At 37.4% G+C, this 22,106-nt stretch overlaps 2 protein-coding genes, 1 long non-coding RNA gene and 1 pseudogene across 5 annotated transcripts; 1 reads left to right on the top strand and 3 right to left on the bottom strand.

Annotated features, from left to right (window-relative positions):
* Window positions 1-1,905: 1,905 nt before the first annotated feature.
* On the bottom strand, window positions 1,906-4,935 carry LOC130992236 (uncharacterized). 3 transcript variants are annotated; one of them, XM_057916791.1, is made up of 3 exons: window positions 4,027-4,935; window positions 2,459-2,530; window positions 1,906-2,194 (listed from the first exon to the last, which is right to left on the bottom strand). In XM_057916791.1, the coding sequence occupies exons 1-3, from the start codon at window positions 4,606-4,608 to the stop codon at window positions 2,192-2,194; spliced, it is 657 nt and encodes a 218-aa protein (XP_057772774.1). In that variant the 5' UTR covers window positions 4,609-4,935; the 3' UTR covers window positions 1,906-2,191. The 3 variants fall into 3 exon arrangements, with proteins under 3 accessions (XP_057772774.1, XP_057772773.1, XP_057772772.1); XM_057916790.1 differs by having other exon boundaries at window positions 1,906-2,169; XM_057916789.1 differs by having other exon boundaries at window positions 1,906-2,530.
* Window positions 4,936-10,971: 6,036 nt separating this feature from the next.
* LOC130992243 (uncharacterized) lies at window positions 10,972-11,884 on the bottom strand. Its single transcript, XR_009091263.1, has 2 exons — window positions 11,817-11,884; window positions 10,972-11,194 (listed from the first exon to the last, which is right to left on the bottom strand). It is a non-coding gene; the product is annotated as an uncharacterized LOC130992243 (long non-coding RNA).
* Window positions 11,885-15,391: 3,507 nt separating this feature from the next.
* On the top strand, window positions 15,392-16,884 carry LOC130992239 (uncharacterized). Its single transcript, XM_057916794.1, has 3 exons — window positions 15,392-15,552; window positions 15,686-15,741; window positions 16,451-16,884. The coding sequence occupies exons 1-3, from the start codon at window positions 15,537-15,539 to the stop codon at window positions 16,601-16,603; spliced, it is 225 nt and encodes a 74-aa protein (XP_057772777.1). The 5' UTR covers window positions 15,392-15,536; the 3' UTR covers window positions 16,604-16,884.
* Window positions 16,885-17,357: 473 nt separating this feature from the next.
* LOC130992233 (probable sulfate transporter 3.4) lies at window positions 17,358-21,336 on the bottom strand (annotated as a pseudogene).
* Window positions 21,337-22,106: the final 770 nt, after the last annotated feature.

The raw sequence follows: 22,106 nt of genomic DNA, 5'->3' as shown, positions 1-22,106 counted from the left end.
AAGCACGTAATTAGATTAGAATTCTAAGTGATTCTATTCATAACGTCCTTTTTATTCTCCATAACCTTCTATTTTTTGGTTCTCCTTTTTTGTTCTTGAAATTAATGAGATTATGCGTGTTCTATGTAGGTAAAACAATCTTTTTAATTTGAGGCTACGAGGCAAAATAGTATATTTATAAATATTTTTTTATTATTTATTAAGTAGGAGCCTATGAAGAGTACAAAAGGGCAATGAATAAAATCGTCTAAATTGGACATTCATTCATTATGCAAACCCATCTAGCCCAAGCCCATATCAAAACTGAGCAGGCCGATTGTTAAGACTCAAAATTGAAAAAATATAAATCATAAGGCTTCATTTGAGAGTGTTTTGGTTGAAAATTCTGTTTCAAAAATGTTAGATAAATACTTATCGAGAATGAAATCATATAGAATCCCTTCCAAGTATTTTAGAAAAAGATATGAGTATTATTATTAAAGAAAGCCATGAAGTAGTAATTCAAAGAACACGAACAAGGATAGTTGGAATTTGGAATGGCCTTCCAGTAGGAGTTCAAATCCACACATAACTGCACAAAGCCTAAGGGCTAGAAAAACTAGCTAAAACATAAAATTGGCTGTCTCAACCAACATTCTTGTTGCAAATGAAACACTATTTTGACTGTAAATAAATTTGTTCGCAGCTTGACACTACTACATCACAAAATTTCAACAATTTTCTTGAGTCACTTCAATGAAAAAATCACCCTTTATGATTATAAACCTTTTATCATCCTACTACAAACAGTATATAATTTCAACGACATATTCCCAAAGTTAAAAACTAGCATCTCATCAATTCTATCACCACTAACAAAGACGTTAAGTAGAGAATTTACACTGCCCCTCTAATAATACCCAATAAATCAACCTCTTACGTGTAAAACTCACTGCTTTCCCTCACCATATTACAAAGAAGGGGAAAATATAATTTCTAAGGATTCAGCTATACACCCCCAAAGATCACTCAAAAACCAAGTCAAATGAATTCTATATATTATAGTAACGATTTTCACAAAGTAATACTTCAATTCATGTACACCACGAAAACAAGTTCCCCTCCCAACTGCCAGGTGGCTAGAGCCGTCAACTGGCTTATCACCACAAACGCCAATACCAAACCAAACCCCATCTCAAAAGTAGCAATTAATTCAGCAAAAGATTCCTTCTATTTTTTTTCTTCTTCTTTTTTTCCCTACAGGGATAAGCTTTGAATGGAAAAGAAAACACCAAATTTCATATAAAAGCTGAAGCCCAAAGCTATCCCTTTCTCTGGAATCAATTCAATCTTTTTACACAAACAAATAATATCCCAAAACCTTTTCACTATTCCCCTCTTTTCTTCTCCTCCCCACTTTCCATTGCTTTCCTTCCTATATAACCCCATGATTCTTTAACACCGCTATTTCTCTTTACACACAAGCTCAAGGTATTTAATTGTTAGGTGAAGATGTGCTACCCCTATTGGGTGGGTGATTATAAGTCTGCAAGCCCCCAGAGGCGCTTGATTACATGGGCGGCTGCCGTGGCAGAGGAGGCTGCAAGGCAGCCACCTCCGGTGGTTAACATGGGTGGCCAACCAGCTGAGGAAGGTGGTGGGGTTGTGAAGGTGTGTCTGTGCTCCCCCACCAATCATCCAGGTTCGTTCAGGTGTAGGCAACACCATGGAGAGTATCAGTGGGTTAATAGGCTGGGATCTAGGCCTAGCTAGTGTAATTAACAATATCTATGTAAATTTCTCTAAAGGAATACACAGATCACAGATGTATTTATTTCTTCATTTTCTACGATAAGTGAATGAATATAAACAAAGAAACCAGCGAATGGCAGGAAATTTTGTTGGTTATGAGTTATGGTCCAAGAATGGGACAATATATTTTATTAGATCATGCAAAGCAATAATAGTAGCTCTGTACAGATGACTTAGCTCGTGTATGAGTAAGATTAGTTTCTTAGATCCAAATGAGACAGGCTATGCAACAATACATTGATATGAACACTAACCCGTGCATCATGACAGAATCATGTACTTACATGAAGATAGTATAGTTGGAATATTTACATGGTTCGCTTCTATTTGGTGATCTTAGATGCTGGAGAAATTGCCTTGATCTCTAAGTCCTCACACCTGTGCAGAGCCAATCTCTTCATCACTGTTAAGATTTAAGAATATGAATTATTCAAATTAGTTATCAGAATGCTTGCAAATAGTTAACTATGTTGACGAGTTGCACCATTTGGTCCAAATTTACTTTATGAAAAGAGAGGGAAAGAAAATGGTAGGAAACAGATGCGGGTTTTGATTTGGGTAAAAACATTGTGGTTCCAAATTCTCATCCCAAGCACCCTTCTACGCTTTCCTAATTTTCTCTACAATAGCAACAAGAATGACAATTAATAGGAGAATAGAGCATTACCTCCGGGTAGCAATTTTGGTGAGTAACTGTCTGATTGCGTGTGTTTACGATGATTTCACATGATACTGTTGTCTGTAGACATAAAAAAAGAAGGATCATGTTATAATTGCTCGCAATTAGCATCCATTAAGAAAACCAAAAGCATATTTTTCATCTGAAGCTCATCAAGGAATAATTGCGCACTGAAAAAACAAATGCTGTTAAAACATTAGACGAATTCAGCTGTGGGTCATTCTCAAGCAAAAACAAGTATGATACTGATACAAATTGAGCTCTGCAAGAGCTATGCAAACCACTAAATTTTCCTAGTAACATCACCATTTTGAAAAATAATCATATTCTTCATCATGCCCTATATCTAGGACAATGATAAAAAAAAATTAGATATGACTGACAATTCATACACGGATTTTAGGAAGAATCTTATTTCTAAGTTCATACTGAAATAGTTCAGAGTAACTCAAAAAAAGAATCATATTCTTCATCTGTGACAGTATGACCCAAATCAATTTCAAATCCGAACACATGCATGTATGGTGCAATGATTCTTGAAGCTCCTTTAATCTTATTGATTCTAGTTCCAACAGTATTGGCTTTATCATGTTCGTCTTAGTTCCTAGTGTTGAAGCTCTATGGATAAAGCTTAATAGAAAAGAAGACTTCAAAAATCATAAACCTTATGTTCTTCATCATCTAAAAGAGGCTCCTCCATTATACTAGGTCACCAGAAAACCTGAGCTTTTCCTTCAAAAAACACCAGCCAACAACAAATAAACGAGCATATTTTGAAGCCAGGAGTTACTTTGGTGGTCAAGATGAATTGAGACAACCCTGCATTGAATCTAATTCCAGTTTCTGAGGGAGAGAGTTTCATTCCTTCCAAGAGGTAGAACCAAATCAAGTTGGCCAATTCATTTGTCTAGCATTGTTCTCATTAACTTCATTAATTGGATAACCATTAGTAAATTTGGCCGATTTAAAATATCCTACATCAATATATTCAAATTTTAGCCATCCCGGAAACCGTATCATTTCTATCGCAAAATTCGATTTGTTAGAAACACTAATCTCTATTGCAACATAAACACCATAATACCTGTACATTTTCTGTGAATTCAACATATCCATATTCAAACTAACTAATGATACAATAAGAAAGCAGCTTTTCATTCATTTCAGTTAATATCTATAATAACTCGAAGCAAAATAACTCCTAAGTGCTCGTTTGGTTCAAGTAGAGGAATGGAAAGGGAATGGAATCAAATAAAGGAGTGGAATGGTAACAATAACCATTACTTTTATTGAGTGTTTGGTTTAACAATGGAAATGAATCATTAGTAAGAGAATCCCTTTCTTTTGTTTCCCCTCTATTTTGAGGGGTAACAAATTGGGTGATTGGGTTACCCTTGAGTAAGGGTAATGATTATCTCATTACCCAAACCAAACAACAAGTAATGGATTCAATTACTTGATTCCCTTTCCCAAATCTCTAACACGCATAAATGGGCAGAGCTCAGTTTTCATCTTGTGAATTCAGTTAAATATAAATAAAAATAAATAACAATTACCTTGAGAGGCAGGTCAACGAAGAAAAGCCCGAGCTCCCCACTGATCTCAGTAACCGTGTCAAACGTAATCGAACCTCGGACCAAATCCTCCAGTAAAAATATCGCACTACTCAACACCTCCACGGCGTCAAGCCGAAGCGTGGCATTCACGTATGACGAGCCCCGCGCGTTGATATGCCCACCAGCTGATTTCATTGACCCTAGTCTCTCCCCTCTGTACCCGATGGCGACGCGCAGGGAGTCGTAATCGAGCGAGTAGAAATCCTTGTTCCGTACTCTGACCGTTAGATCTAGGGTTATGTCGAGCGAGAGCGCGGGAGAAGTGCGGAAGTGGAGGCGATCGAGGTTCAGGCGGACGACGGAGAGCTCGGGATCCGACGGCCAGAGGACGTAGACGGCGGCGCAGAGGATAAAGAGTGTTGAGACGATGCAGATGAAGCGGCATGAGCTGCACGAGTCGCGGCGGCGGCGGCTGCTGCGGTTGGGGATGGGGTACGGAGGTTGGACGATGATGTATTGCGGTGGCTGGGGAAGGAGTGGCTGGCCGATCGCCGTCGTGCCGGAGGATTTCGCCGACGACATTGTTTATATATTGTCATTTGATTGGCGAGAGGGTGTTCGGGGATATAGGACTACGAGGGGAGGAGGGATTGGTCATTGGAGGCCGGAGCAGGATGGGGTCCGCTTTTCCCTGCTGTTTCTTCGATGCGGTTTTCTACAGTTAGAGTTGAAAGCGGTTTGGGTTCGTGATTTACCATATCTCGCATTGCCAGAAATCACCCGAAAGAGTGAAGCGTAGAATCGGGCTTGGGCCATAAATTTTGATATTTTGGGCCTGCCATTATCCCCATCCCCAACTACTGAAATAATAATATATTGAAGGGTGATTCTATTCATGGCCCTCATTTTATTCTTTATAGCCTCTTATTTAAATTAATAATTAAAAGTAATTAAATTTTACTAATTTACCCTATACTTCATAAGAATCATAACCCCCATACGTTTATGACTTCACTTACAGCACCTAAAGGAAGATGATTGTGAGAGGATTGAGAGTTGGGACATTGTGGATCAACTGCTTCGACACCTTTGATGATACGATTCCATTTGGCAGATACAAGATGAGTGGAATCGGGAGGGAGAATGGAGAATACAGTCTCAAGAATTACTTGCAAGTGAAAGCAGTCGTTACCCCTATCAAGAACACAGTGTGACTGTGAGCTCTCTAAATCATACATTCATAAGTTAGGTTGCAAGTCTATGAATTTGATTTGATATTGTGACCGGTTGGGGGAGACTGAGCAGGGTCACCGGGGCCTCGATGGTGAGGCAGGTGGTTCAATAATTGCTTAACATGTTGAGGTTTCCATTCTTACTGAAAATGGGAACTCCGGGTGCTTTGTTGGGTGCGGAGAGCCTCTCAATTGATGGTTATTGCAGTCTTATGTCGAACGTATGCATCTGTAGTAGCGCAGCAAGGCTCTCGGCATTTTTTGGTGTTTGAAAAGAGACGAGGTTGTCCTTGGGCATTAGTGTGTAGTGATCTTTGTTATGTGTAGGTGAATTGAATGGTTTTTATTTGGCCTAGTTACACCTGAATCGTTGCCAACTTTTGTGTTCATATTGTATTTATGTTGTAGTTCATCCTTGTTTCTGTGTTGCTGTGAGTTCTTCTTTTGAAAGTTAAGTAGGTGATTTCGTCAAAACTCAAAACAGCCAGAACAATTATATATTTAGGATTTTTGGGGGGCTATGAACTATGGGATAAATTAGTAAAATTCTAATTATTTTTAATTGTTAATTTAAATAGAGGGCTATAAAGAGTAAAATGGGGGCTATAAATAGAATCACCTTATATTGAAATAACAAGTGATTCTATACATAGCCCAATTTTACTCATAATAGCCTTTTATTTAAAATATAATGAGTTTACTGTTTTATCTTTTAACTTTTAAATTAAATTCTTAATTTTAGGTAAATATTTTTATAACCCCTGCAGCCTCTCATAGGTGCAATAACAATTCCTGCTGGAAAATTCGTAATGACGACGATTATAAACAATCATTTATGTTCTTTTAAGAATTGAATATAGTATTTTTTAAAATTTTAATATTAAAGCCATCTGTTATTAGACGACTGATCCAGATGAGTTGTAAATGATGGTGTTGCCCTTTTGCCACCCTACATTTATGAAATTACTTTGGTCGACCAGCCTGTCTTGTCACAATCAGGGGTAGGACTATCCATTATGTTACGTGATCTAGTAACTTTTAATTCTCCCGAAGAGAAAGATGATTAATAGAACTGAGTAGGTGTCAGCTAAGAAAGAGTTATTATAGACATCATCCACGTAATCATGAATGTTTCCATCGACTTCACTATACGTGTAAGTTTATCAGATTCCAGTTAATTAAGTTATAAGGCCCAATCAAAAAAAAAAAAAAAGTGGAAAGAACATACCAGATTGTTGAAATTGCATAGGGACATGGTAGATCGTTCAAATTGAAAACCTGACATTCACATGTTCTTGGAGATCAACTTTCAAAGTTATTTCGCCAGCTTGCACCTTATACGTACGATCCATAAATCGCTTTGTAGTGCATCGACCACTTTTGTTATGGCGTGTATATATAGAAGGCATGTTGTTATATTTCGTTTAGAACTTCATTTCCATTTTACGAATATTAAGAAAATTGGCCCAAATTCTCTCATTTACAATACTTTTTTTAATGCGCTTAGGTTACAAATTTATTTATATTATAAGATCATTGTTGAGTCTTTACAAGATAAATTATCTTATTTTAGTGAAGTCTTATGAACATAGCTAATTTAACATAAAAGAACTTATGACTCCTACTACAACTAATTTAACACGCAACGATATACAAAAATTGATACCTAAAAGAAATTACTAAACCAATCAAGCGAATTAGGTTATTTAAAGTCCTTTTGAATGTCATATCTATAAAAAATCATATTTATAAGAACATAACAGTGCAAAATTAATATGACGTTGAATAAATTCATCTATTACATATATCAAAGCCAAATATTGGCCAAATTTACAATAGTACCATTTTCCCTCTAAAAGACACTCACTATTATCTAATGGATTTTTCATTAGCATTGTCCAATAAATTTTTAATTGATTATTATACAATAATATTCTTACTATTATTTGTATTGTATGAATGACAATTAATATGTTAATATTTAATTAATATCATATGATATTAATTAAAATATTGTTAGAAAAAAGGCCTAATGTTGATAATCTCTCAAACCCAAAAAAAAAACTCAACTTTTTTCAACAAACCATGATTGAATACATCTGGAGCGTGAAAGTGAACTCAACATACGAAGCCGTAAATGATGAAACTTGTAACCACAATCAACATTTGTTTGTTGACATTATGTTTTACCACAATTTTGCAATTCATTACTTCGGAGATCTTTATTTCAGAGAATCATATTAAGGATAAACTCCGCGCTGATATGAAATAGTGCTGGCCGAATCTGAAACGTGGAAGAAGCCATGATAATTTTTGGCACGCGCAATGGAATAAGCACGGATCACGCAGTGGACTTCGCGCCCTCGTGTATTTTGACTTAGCTATACGATTCTATAAGTGGCTGTGTAACACACGGGTCCGTGAACCTCCTCTTAAGTTTAGGCTTCAACTGAACCAGTTGCATGATTGGGGTGTTATGCCTCATCTACTGAAAACATGTCTCGGAGGAAAAATTGTCCGAGTTGATTGTGAGCGCTCCAAAAATGGAAACTTCTTTGTTAAAGAAGTAAAATTCAAGCTCCATAGTAGTTGTATGTACGCTTTTGTTATAGCGTGTATATATAGAAGGCATGTTGTTATATTTCGTTTAGAACTTCATTTTCATTTTACGAATATTAAGAAAATTGGCCCAAATTCTCTCATTTACAATACTTTTTGTAATGCGCTTAGGTTCCAAATTTTATTTATAATATAAGATCATTGTTGAGTTTTTACCAGATAAATTATCTTATTTTAGTGAAGTCTTATGAACATAGCTAATTTAATATAAAAGAACTTATGACTCATAGTACAACTAATTTAACACGCAACGATATACAAAAATTGATACCTAAAAGAAATTAATAAACAAACCAAACGAATTAGGTTATTTAAAGTCCTTTTTAATGTCATATCTATAAAAAATTATATTTATAAGAACATAACAATACAAAATTAATATGATGTTGAATAAATTCATCCATTACATATATAAAAGCCAAATATTGGCCAAATTTGCAATAGTACCATTTTCCCTCCAAAAGGCACTCACTATTATCTAATGGATTTTTCATTAACATTGTCCAATAAATTTTTAATTGATTATTATACAATAATATTCTTACTATTATTTGTATTGTATGCATGGCAATTAATATGTTAATATTTAATTAATATCATATGATCTTAATTAAAATATTGTGAGAAAAAATGCCTAATGTTGATAATCTCTCAAACCAAAAAAAAGAACTCAACTTTTTTCAACAAATCATGATTGAATACATCTGGAGCGTAAAAGTGAACTCAACATACAAAGTCGTAAATGATGAAACTCATAACCACAATCAACATTTGTTTGTTGACATTATGTTTTACCACAATTATCCAATTCACTACTTCGGAGATCTTTATTTCTGATAAGCATATTAAGGATAAACTCCGCGCTGATATGAAATGGTGCTGGCCGAATCTGAAACGTGGAAGAAGCCATGATGACTTTTGGCACACGCAATGAAATAAGCACGGATCACGCAGTGGACTTCGCGCCCTCGCGTATTTCGACTTAGCTATACGATTCTATAAGTGGCTGTGTAACACACGTGTCCGTGAACCTCCTCTTAAGTTTTGGCTTCAACCGAACCAGTTGTATGATTGGGGTGTTATGCCTCATCTGCTGGAAACATGTCTCGGAGGAAAAACTGTCCGAGTTGATTGTGAGCGCGACAAAAATGGAAACTTCTTTGTTAAAGAAGTAAAAATCAAGATTGATAGGGACTGCAAATTGCAAGATGCTAGCAGTTGGCAAGATGGTCGCATTATGTATCTCCCGAGTTGAGAGCGCCGATGGGTCAGTGGGTACTCCACACAGGGAGTCGAATAACGAACGCTGATGGGCCACATTGTTTTAGCAAGAAATTGTTATAGGTTGAACTTAAAATCAGATTTCTATGGTTATGTGCAGTTAAGTGTAGCATTCTGCAATATTAGCACTAAAGGTTTGAACATACAAAAGATCATCCTTTTGAAAATTGTTGCATTCAAATGAATTATTAGTAAATTTTGTGAGATGATAGTTTTGGACATGTGTGTTGTGTAAAACTAAAAATAAAAAATAAAAAAAAATCATCCAATTCAATGCAAGAAATACTAAAATAGCACAGAGTGGAGTTATAACCATCATTACAATCTTCCACCAAGTAAACAACGTACTGGACCTCATTGATTTCTCATTTTAAATGAACTTTCATCTCCATATGAACAATACGTAATTAGATACAAATACCCGAATTGCTATGGACATTTCTCACTCTCACCCCTCTTTCCCTCTCACCTATAACAGACATTTGGACGGACATATTGTTCATTTTCCCTCATTTTTCCCTCTCACTCATAACAGAGCATTTTAACCTTTGTCTCGTTTTCTCTTCACACTTTCTTTATGAGCAAGCATGTCATCCACATCCAAAACAACCTAGTTCTTCGTCCAACTTGCGGCCACTAAATTGGCCAATTTTACTGTTCAACGCTGTGTATAAATTTTATCTAAATTATTTTGATATTGATGTTATTGTTCTTCATTTTTTTTAACTAACATCGAAAAAGGAATTTTGATTGTTAGGTACCATTTTGATTATCTATCATTTCTATAATGGTGTTCACTTTTGAGGAACTAATGTCGAAAAATAACTTTTACGCTTCAAATGTATTTTCTTACGGTGTGAGGAAAATGGTTGAGTTTTGTTACTCCGCTTGTGCATCTATGCGCCAGTGTGCGCTCCTTGTGAGTGACAAAGCACAACAGTATTATCAATATGAAAGGATTGACACCATCGACATTAAAGCCTCCGACGCTGAGCTGATTTAGTTCATTAATAGTACAACTTGAAAAATTAGGCCGACACAATGAGGTGATCCAAGACGTCCGAGTTTAAGGTTGGTTGGGCTCGATAAAATAGAGGTCCGAAAAAAATCGAGCTTAAAAAGCCCGTCTAGATGGCCCGTTGGGCCGACTAGGATTGAGGGCTAAATGGCCCAAGATTTTGGGCTTTTTGGCTCGCCCAATATTTTTAATTATTAATTTATAATATTTACTTATTATTGAGCGGAGGATTGAACTCAACAGCAAAAATGTAAAGTGACGCGAGAATTTTACATGATTCGATTGTAAAGATCTACGTTCACGGGGTCGCCGGAGATTATTTTCTATATATGAGAAGGTGTTACAATTACAAGGTTTTTTGTTGAATAATGAATGAGACCCTAAAAATACTCATGAGAGCCCTATTTAGCTATAAAATAAACTTAGCCCCTAAATATCATTAATTCGAGTAATTGGGCCCAAGCCCTTGTTACAACATGTTCTCTATGAGAGGTCATTAGCTCTGGAACTTCAGGGTTGCATCTTCTCTCGCAAAATGAGACTTGAATTCTCGATGGCACTTGAAACTTATCTCGGGAACGGTACACCCTTTCTACGTCTTTATTGGTGAAGTCAGCTCTGTCAGGTCAACTCACGAATGATTGATTTCCATGTGCATTATCAGCCTTGTGACGGTCAACGTTGCTGTCACGACCGGCCTTAATTAAGGATAATTAATCCGGGAAAACCATGACTGGGGAAGGGAAATTAAGAAGCGGGTTTAGAAAGGGGAGCATAAAAGAATACTCAAAGAGCTTGGATACGCGTGAAATATTCCTTAAAAAGGAAAAAGGCATCGTTAGGGGCTTGGCTAAAACATTATCAGAGTTTGCAACGGAAGGTGTAACTTAAATAATCAGTGTTTACAGCGGAATGCATAACTGAGATACATGTATGAAGACATGTATCCTTTCTGAGCCTACTTTAAGTTCAACAAAAACTCCACTCAGCAACACTTCATCGCCCATCACATCTCAACCTGCACAAACATAAACATACGAATGGCTGAGTACAAGAGTACTCAGTGGGCAGTGCCAAGCATATAACATAATATCAACAACAAAACACAACTTCGCATAAGAGGCATAAGTTTCTTTCAAATCCTTTGCTCATTAAACATTTCCATATTCATAAACAGCATGAGCGCATTCTTCATCATTAACAATCATCAACACGCATCGTGTCGTGGAGAAGGCCTTCCCCAACGAACACGGGCATCGCGCCGTGAAGGGGACCTCCCTCAGCGGTCACGGCATCGTACTATTGAGGGAGGCCTCCCCCAATAGACGCTGTAACACTGGAATACTGGCATCGCGCCGCTAGGGAGGCCTCCCTCAGCGGACACGGGCATCGCGCCGTGAGGAAGGCCCTCCTCAGCGGACACGGCATCGTACTGTTGAGGGAGGCCTCCCCCAACAGACGCAAGCATCAATCACAGGCATAAACTTATCAGCGTAAAGCATTCAAGCGTAAATAAGCGTAATCAAGCGTAAATCATTTAACGTGCAGCATAATAAAGCATACCATACTTGAAGATCCAATTTGCATTATAAAGCATAACACATGCATAGCATTTTATTTACGCGTAAGAAATTGCCCACCTGATAGCAAAGTTTTGCTAAGTACTGTGACTTCTTGAATAGTTCTTACTCTCGCGCTTGACCTTAATCACGAGAATGTAAAATAAGACATTGCCTCAAGGAAAATTCTCAAATAATGAGAAAGCATAATTAACTATGCATGAATCTGGTATGCATGAACTAATCTTCTGAGCGATAATTGGGAATTCTACTATTAATCCTCATTAATAGATTTAGCTAATTCTCATATAACGCGGTCGAATAAAGCTGTGATTCTTTCTTCCTTATCGGAATATTCTAGTCGTGAAATAAATCTCGCCTTTGTACTCGTTCGAAATAAAAGAATTAACTAGGCTTTTCTCAAGATGTGAGCTCGTGGAAACTATCGGGCTTTTCGATAGAAACATAATTACTAAACCTCAAATAATTAATAGGCTCAAAAGAGAGTAGCCAATTAATTAAATAAACCAGTGGCCTTAATGAAATAAACAGTAATGGCTTGCTTTAAAGTCTGAAGTCCAAAAACAATATTAAATAAACTGGGCGGCTCATTTACTGAATACGAATCGGCTCACCCACTGATAAATAATTGGGCTCCATCAAAAATTGATACTGCTAGGCTTAGCTCAAAGGAGTAACTTCAGCTCAAGCTTTAAAAGAATTAAAGCCCAACTTAAAAAGTCTTCGACCCCAAAACAATTAAAATAGGGGTCCAAATAATAATTGAGGTTTGGAATAATAGCCCATCATAAAATATGCATCAGCCCAACTCCTTAAATAAATCAAGCCCAATAGAATTAATGAAAAGGGCCAATTAAAATTAAAGACTGGCCCAGTTCGAATTTAATGAAAGCCCAATCAATTAAATTGGAAGCTCAATTCCTTTAGAATAAAACAAACCCAAGCTCAAATAATTCGGCCCAAATAATATAGATAAAGGCCCAATTCGAATTTAGATGTGAAGCCCAAGCCATTAAAATTCAAGCCCGAAAATTAAAAGGGAAAAGCCCAAACAATTAAAATATATCGGCCCAACTGATAGCCCAATCTCTCTCTCTTTTCTAATTCTCGGTCTCTCTCTCTTTCTCAAGATTCAATCTCGCCTTTCTCTCTCTGGAAGAGCCGCTCAAGACATCTCTCTCTCTCTCGCCCGCTCTACACGAGCTTCGCCGCCGCGTCTGCACTTCTTCCGGCCATTCAACCGGCATCTGCTTTGGTCGGCTTCGACTGCCGACTCGTGAAACCCCGGCCGCGTTCTCTCTCTGCTCCTTCGTCCATCCGCAGAACCCAATCGAGCCCTAGAATTTGGAATGTCGCCGCTGCCGAGCAGCCGCTGCTCGGGCTCGGTACCGGTCGAACAGAGCGGTTGCGTCTCGTTCGTGGCTGCGTCGGGCTGTTCTCCCTCTCTCTCCGCTCTCTCTCTCATCGTGTTCGCCTCACACTCCAGGAACCCGCCGCCTTCCTCCGCGGCTTCTGAAATCCGGCGAGGTCAACGCCGTTCGTTTCCCCTTCTTTTAAAGCTGAATCTGCCGCTCCGGGTTCGCCGCCGTGCCTTTGCTTTGCCTCTACGATCTGCCTTGGTTCGATCTTGGCCGGGGTCGCCTCTGTCTCTCCCTCGAATCTCCTCCGGCGGAGCAACAGCAGCCGCCGGACTTGGCCCCCTCTGTTCCAGCCCCGCGTCCAGCCGCCGCTGCCGTCCAGCCGCCGGATCGTTGCTGCTATTTGGGGTCCCGATGAGGTTGGCGAGTTCGCCCTGTTCCGACCATCGTCGTCGTCATCGGGCAGTCAGCCCTTCCTCTCAAGATAAGTCTTTTTCTTACTCAATTATCTCGGTTCTTAACGTGAATTAGGCAAGAATAAAGTGTAATCTCTTCTTGCTTTGCATAAACTCAAATTATGCTCGTTTAAAACTACATACGAACTGCTACTTGTTCATGAAAGCGTAGTTGGTTGCTTAGTAAGTTCAAGATGCTATAAGGTCTTCTATGATTGAATTGATCATGCCCATGCTTTAATATGAATGTTTACTGGAAAGGATATTTGAGATTGTGAATTACCTTGTGAATGTTTTGGGCTTGGTTGGCTGCTGTGATGTTGAGTTAAAAGAACTGGAATGACTGAACTGAAAGATCAAACTTGTTTCTTTCAATAACTGTAAGTTGTAATTGGAAGGAGATGATGAATCAAGGCTACTCTTACCTTAAAGTTTGGCAGAGAATTGAATGAATGTTTTAACTTGCTTTTCGGATACGGCGTGTCGAATGAACTGGAACTGAAATTTTGTGTTGTTGTTTCAGTAATTGCAGGTGATCATTCGAAGAAGGTGAGACATTAAAGCAAGGTTTACCTTGAGAACTTGGCTGAACGAAGTGGAGGCTTCTATGCTCTTTGGAGAAAGCTCTTGGTGGCTGTAAAGAGAGGGAGCAAAGGGTGGTGGGAGTTGATATTTTCCTTCTTTCCACTAGTCTTTGCAACACTCTTTTCTTTAAACTTTCTATCTTTGTTGGTGCCAAACGATTGAGTGGAGTTGGTGGTGCACTAGTGTGGTGGGGGAAAAGGAGTGGTGGTGGGGAGGTAGGTATAATGGGATTTGGTGGAGTGGATGCGTATAGTGTAGGAAACATTAGGGAGTGGAAAAAAATAATGATTTGTAAAGTATTGAAATTACAAGTATTTGTAAAACTAATATTGGGTTCTACTAAATAACGACGCTTCGTTATAGCTCTCTACGAATTAAATATCTAATTTAACTCGTTCTTATGATTCGGAATTAGATCACGACTTCCAAGTAAATAATAGAAATAATATTTCTATCGCATATAAATTAATAATTTGACTTTGCTAAGTCAGTTATTAAACTGGATAATAAATTATTGAATGGCTCAATAATTCTCGTCACGTTTTTCTCATACGTTATAAAAGTATAAAGCTAAATAATAACTCCGTCTCTGATAAAAAAATCAGGACCATAAACTGGATTCATATATAACTGGCAGCTGGGTTTCATTTACTGAAAGATGCGATATTAATTATCGCGATACCATATTAAATAAAAATAAAAATACGGGTCATTACAGTTGCGCAGAATATTCAAAATAACAGTAATACTAATGATAATAATATTAATATGGAAAAAGATTTCAGTCATGTCTTTGTACAACGCTGACACATGTTTCATTAATGGAGAAATTTTAACTTTTAAATTAAATATAAAAAAAATTATATCTTAAATTAAATATGAGATGTAAGTTATACAAATACCCATTTCCACAATATAACCCTCAATAATATCAATTCCATAAATAGATTATTCCCATGCCACGATTTCTCTATCTCAAGTGTACTTAATTTTATCCAATTTCAACATAAATAAATGTATAGTTTTTATAAGTGAATCTAAATCATTTTAATCTTAACATAAATAAATCTTTTTTTTTATGAGAAACATAAATAAATCTTTAATATGCATTTTTTTTTTCAATTAAAAGTACAGAAACCAAATCAATATATATGTACTTAAATATTAAAAAAATAATAAAAATACAAATATCTACATGAGACTACATAAGTCTTTTTTTTTTCGGAGTAAAAAATCTATTTCCATCAATTTGCAAATGATTCAAGTCGAGGACTTTCCGAGCCCTATAAATACCTCAATTGTCATCTACTTCATCTTTACCAAATTCCCATCTCGCGCATCTTTTTGCCGTTCACAGCCAGCCGTAACCCTAGAATCCGACCATGTCTAGCAAGCAAGGTAATCGTTCATCTCGTAATTTACTTTATTTTTCTTTACAATTGTTGAATTTTATCTTAATTTATCGAGCTTTATGCTGGATGAAAAGAGCTAAATTTATATGTTCTCTAATGTGTTTTATGGGTTTGTACAGGAGGAAAAGCGAAGCCACTGAAGCAACCTAAGGCCGAGAAGAAGGAATACGACGAGGTATTAGATTCTGCCTTTGATTTTTCAGTGATTTCATTAATTGACTGAAAGTATGGTATAGGACTCTGAACATCGATTGGGGTTTAATCTTGTTTGAATATTAAGGGAGCTAAAAAAATTGGGATCGTAAATTTACCTAAAATTTTTACTGTAGGTTCTCGATTGAGCTGCCTGAGTTGAATTTATATTCAGGCTCGATTTATTTAATTGAACTTTCAAATATTAGATATAGGAATGAGATCGATTTATTTGATTTCCAAGGCTTAGGGAGGTGTGGTGGCTGTGCATATTGTTGAATCTTGATACAATTCCTTAATTATATGTTGTTATGCTCCAATTGAGTTTGACGATTTAGTGAATCCAATTGATAAGGATTGAAGAAAAACCAATTTCTCTACATTTTTCCTTGATGAAAAAGTAAGTTGGATTAAAGCAATGTGAATCCGAGCCGCTGTGATGAAGAAAATAAAAAGCAACATATAGATTGAGAAACGTAGCCCATTTGTTTGAAACGAAGTAATCATTCATATCTTTTTTATGTATTACTAGTAATTCTTTTCGGAATGGAAGGAAATAAATAAAAAACTTCAGCGAAGAAAAAACTGAAGCACGGTTGCCTTCTTGGCTGTTGTGAATGTGCTTTGCTTCGTGTTCACATGTTCGGTTGGCCCTTTTTGTCTTCTGAAATTATATTGCTGGTTTTCTTCAGATGGACATGGCTAATATTCAAAAGAAGAAGGAAGAAGAGAAGGTAAAACTAAATTTTCTAAACATTGCTTTTTTTTTTTTCTTTTTTTGTGTGGCTAAGAAAGCCATGATTCATTTCCTATCGACCTGTTCTTGTTACAAATTAAGACGTTGACATCTTCATTGCAGGCTCTTAAGGAGCTAAGGGCAAAGGCTCAGCAGAAGGGATCATTTGGAGGTTCTGGATTGAAGAAAAGTGGCAAGAAATGAGACCCTATTTTGGCTCAACACACTTCCTTTTTCGTGTTGTAGTATGCATACTTGATTTGGATTTCGAACGTGGTAATTTTGCGTTGATTGATGTTTGGTGACCTGTAAGCTTTGCAGGAGGCTTTCTATGTAGAATTAATTGCATATAACAATGCCTTTTAGCCTTGAATATGGATTTCTAGAAAATTATGCTTGCTTTATACCAAATATTAGCAAGTTACTCCCGACATTGATGGGATCTTCAGGTTTTCGAACCTTGATGGCCACATTTTCTTAAAGTTCCAATTTATATTACTAGTATTATTTTTATTAATCTAGATTAATCATTAAAAATAAACACTCTTTAAAGTTCAAACGCGGTCATATCTCAAAGTAAACGCCCCCTTAGTTTATAGTGATACTTGAGAGGCGGAAACATCCCTCGCCATGAAAATGGCTCATCGTATTGTTCTAGGGCTACGGGGTGCCGTAAGAACTCTTGTCTTTCACCACCAGAAATCATGCCACCGAGGTCAGCGCTGTTCACCTCACCATTCATATCTACAATCACTATATATTTTTCATTGTGATTTCTGAAGAATATATTTTTTCCATCTTGTCCTAACTTGTTTCAATTGAATGAGGATGATATAGGAATAGTAGAAGCCAAAACAAAGATGGACTCAAATCTTTTTCATCTTTAATTCCCTTTCAAAAGGTAAAATTTAATTTCTAAAGATTATATAACAGGCAAACTAAAACCATGACTTTTTAAACAGGTATAATTTCTAAACCATTGAAGTCGCATTTCATTTCAACATGGGCAGTTTAACATACTTAGAAGCGATTTATTGAAAGGAAACACGAGATTACAAGACAATGGGGCCGGGCCGGGGTGTGTGTTTTTCAAGGTTGAGCCTTCCATGAAGAAGAAATATCCGCAACTGCCTCCCCAACTGTTAAATATAGGCCTTCGAAGCCGAACGAGTCCAAGATATTGGAATGGTGTAGTTTTTCCATCACACTTCCCACCGGGTTCACCAGCACCAGCTGCACATGATGGATGATAACGGGATCACTAACAACGTCCAAAAATATACTATCTCGTGTTTTAGTGTCTAATCTTGGATGACAATAATACCCACTTTGAGTGATCGCTGATTGAGGATCCTCCGGAGCTCCGTGATCATATCAATCCCGCTAGTGTCTATTCCTGTCACGGCTGCTCACCGATACAAGGGGCCAATTGAGAAAATGTTTCTCATTTGTTTACCAAAAAAATAGCATATGTGACTTACCGGTCATATCAAGAATCACACATTTCATGCTGCTGCTACTATGTGATGCCAACCATTCTTCCTCTTCACGAATCCATCTCAAAATCCTGCAGTTTCAGAACAGATCTCTTCTATAACGCTCCCAAGTCCACCCTTCGAATTTAAGGACACCTAACTAGTGCAGGTTTGAGTGCTACGTACTCACCTTTCTTGCAAGTAAGCAGAATTCGCAAAGTAGATAGGTGCCTCGACCTGCAAGGATGAAGAATGATGGGATCCTCACGGCGTCTCTGTATCTGCTGAGGCTATGATACACTTGAGTTCCTGGAATGTTGCCTAAAGGCACTGTGTTAGGTCTAGTGACATGCAGCAGAATCTTGAACACCGATATCCCAACCTATAATTCGTGTCAAACGTGAATGAGATACGTAACTTCTTTCAACGAGGGTGTGTAGTTTGATCAAGAAGATCAGAAACAAGAACTTACTGCTATAGCAAGGCCAAGAGGCACTGAGATGAACAGAACTCCAAGAAATGAGCACAATGCAGCTAAGAAATCGAGTTTGTCTACTTTCCAAAGCTCGTAAGCGCCTCTGTAGTCGATTAGGCCAACCACAGCGGTTATGATGATTGCTGCAAGGATCAGGTTCGGGGTGTAACGAAACAGTGGCATCAGAAACAGCAGAGTTATCAGCACAGCTGCAGCCATCACAATGTTTGACACCACTGTCTGTGCTCCAGCATTGTAGTTCACAGCTGAACGCGAAAATGATCCTGAAAAACAGAAAAACTCCAACATTAGTGTTGAGTTCGTGTCAAAAGAAATGCAAAGAAGAATGCTACCTGTGGTGACATAACATGAAGAGCAAGAACCAGACATGTTCATCAGGCCAATGGCCATCATTTCTTTGTTGCCATCAACTTGGTAGTTTTGAAGCGTTGCAAATGTCCTCCCAACTGCAATCCCTTCCTACACGAGAAGAACAAATCACTAATTTCACCTGTATTACATGTTTTATGGCACGGACTTGGCTGGAAAAGTAGAGAACTTACTGTTAGAGAAAGTATGCCGGTGATAAGACCAGTTTTGATTGCTAGGCCTATATAACGCCCGCTGAAGAACAGCATGTTGGCCGATGGTGGATTTACGCCCTTAGGCAACTTTCCTATCTGTAGATATAGATGTTTTTTTTCCACATAAAATGGTGTAACATTTCACACTCTCATCATTATGGGAGAAACAGACTCATTTTCTTACAGTTTGGATGCCGTGAAGCTTTGATTTGAGGCAGGCTACTAGAGCAGTAGACAGAATTACTGATGTTAATGGTGCAGCTGCTGAAATCCAAAACAGTTTTGGATTTCTCATGCTCTGCATTCGTTGTTAACATCATCATGAAACAAGTGACACAACTCGTAGAAATAACACTAAGATAATAAAAAAAAACTTACGATTTGCCTCGTGACAAGTAATAAAATCAGAAAGCACACTCCCATGACTATTGTCTCCCATGACCACTGCAGGGGTGAAGTAACTCTAGAGTTTAGGCATTTGCTAAATTGATGTATAATATGAAAGATAAATAGAAAATATATAACAATTTAACGGGATTTATGTAGTTTTAACCAAGAACATTGGCTATATCAATGTCTTTTTGGTATAATATCTCACAGGAAAACTAATACCTTTCTTTTGAAGATGGTTATAAGGCATCCAAGGAAGCTGACATTATAAGCATTACAACACGAAAAACATAGTTCCGACAATCAATTTGTGTTGTTCTTGAAAGAAGTGGGTTCTACCTCGTTTTTCTGATGAAAGACAGATGATAACACCGGTATCAGTTGCATCTTGCTCGTGAAATGAACTATCCCAAGTAGGCCTTTTAGCTGTTGCAATGCAACAATTACTGCAGCACCAGCCATGAATCCGACTAGAGTTGCCTTAGACAGAAAATCAATGACAAATCCTAATCTGCATACCATACAGTTGATCAAACTTTCAAACACAGAATTTTCGAAAAATTGAGACCTAAATACACCCTTGAGACTTGATCAATGCACAATCAAGAAAACCTCTCGAATTATTGAAACTACTGCAAGAATTTTGCAGCTACTGGGGATTTCAGTTTGGATACCACAGTTGATCAACTCTCACAATTTTTTTCAAAAAATTGAGACAGAAACACATTCTTGAGTTGATCAATGCACAATATCATCATTTTTGCAAGAAAACTTATCAAATTGTTGAAACTAATGCTTGAATTTTTTCAGCTGAGGCGGATTTTTCAACCTTAGAAAGCCTAAAGAAGCCTGGAACAACCCCGCGAAGAATGTTGCTGTGAAAGCTAGTTGAAGGTAAAGAGACAGCTGCTCTTCCTCGGAGACAACTTCGCGGAGCATTGTTCCCATTACAAGAGACGCAATCGAGACAGGGCCCACCGCAAGATGTCTAGAACTCCCAAGAACAGAGTATATCAATGGTGGTACAAAACTCGAATCTGCATGCTTCAACATATCATGGATCAGATGTTTTCAAAGACGAAAACAGTCAAAACAGACGATATGAAATCGAGAATCCACGATTTTGACACTCACAGAGTCCAATTATTGGTGGCAGATTCGCCAACTTTGCATAACTAATCCCCTGCATCATCACATATATGTGCAACAAACCATTTCTCAGCTTCAATTAAGAATCATATCATAATCTAATCTACTAAAAGTGAAATTCTCATTCCTTTTCAGTGTGCTAACTCAATATTTTAGTACACTTTTTTTAATTACTCAATGTTCACCAAAATAACTCGAGCTCCAAACGCATCCCCAAACATCAAAATGAAACTAAAAACAATTGCCGAACTTGAATGTTACCTGCGGAATTGCGAGGCTGGCAATCGTGAGGCCGGAAATGACGTCGGATTTGAGCAGCTTGAAACCATAATGTGGCGCCCACTGAAAAATGGGGAAGAAAAACTGAAGGCCTAAAACGAACTTTCTAGACAACGGTTGATCCTTGAACCTGTGGAGTGGGTCGTCGGGGAAGAAAATCTCGGAAAGGCGGTGCCGGAGTTTCTTTGCGGTGGTCATCGGCGGCGGCAGGCGCACTTCAAGCACTCCCGGCTCCGACATTGGCGTCGCGTACGGTGCTGACGGTGGTGACGGATTTTCAGCCACGCTTAAATTTATTGCCATTTTTTGTCTTACTTTTTTTCTATTTTTCTATTTTTCTATTTTTTTTTCTTTTTCTGCAAGGAACATGTATGTGTTTTACGTGTATGAATCGTCTGTATATACAACCCTGAAACGAGGAAGATGGTTTTCAGGGATTGAGAGAAGGATTTTTTTTTGTTTTTTCGCAGTTATTAGGCAGTTTTGAGGAGACAACCTCGGCTTTTTATAGTAGATTTTACGTGGACTCTTGTTTTTTCGTCATGGATTAAGGAAAAAGAGTATTTTGAAATTAAATAGTTATTTAAGATTGCGCGAGTGTAATTATTTGCACAAGATTCTGTATTTATATAATGAAATGAAAATGGAATTTTGATGTTATATAGATAAGGTCAAGATAATGATTGAATAATCCCAACTTTTAATGATTTTATCAAATTTATCTCAATATTTGAAATTTATCAATTCTATGATAAATTTTAATAATTATCTTTCAAATGTAAATAAAATTGATACAATTGATAAATTCGATCACTAACACATAAAATAACGTTTTATAATACAACATGCCATGCTGCGTTATATGGGTTTGCTTTTTGCACCTTCCTATATGGGTTTCATAATGTTTCATTATACAACATGCCATGCCATGCCATGGAGTATATGGGTTTGCTTTTTGCACCTTCCTATATTGTGGAATTCTCATATATTACTCCTTTATTCTATTAAAAATAATTTATACTCCCTCCGTCCCAACTTTTAGTATCCAACTTTCCTTTTTTGGTTGTCCCACATTTTAGTATCCATTTCTATTTTTGGTCAAAGTAGGTGGGGCCCTTACTCCACTTTAATTATTTTAACTCTCACATAAAATGTAGGACCCTTATTCCACTCACAACACATCAATCACTTTATTAAAATCCGTGTCATTCTCAACTGGATACCAAAAGCCGGGACGGAGGGAGTACTATTTTATTTTGA

Source organism: Salvia miltiorrhiza, chromosome 7, assembly GCF_028751815.1.
Source record: "Salvia miltiorrhiza cultivar Shanhuang (shh) chromosome 7, IMPLAD_Smil_shh, whole genome shotgun sequence".
Taxonomy (NCBI): Eukaryota; Viridiplantae; Streptophyta; class Magnoliopsida; order Lamiales; family Lamiaceae; genus Salvia; species Salvia miltiorrhiza.
Note: the sequence above shows the minus strand (reverse complement) of the source record. Positions and strands in the feature narration are given on the sequence as shown.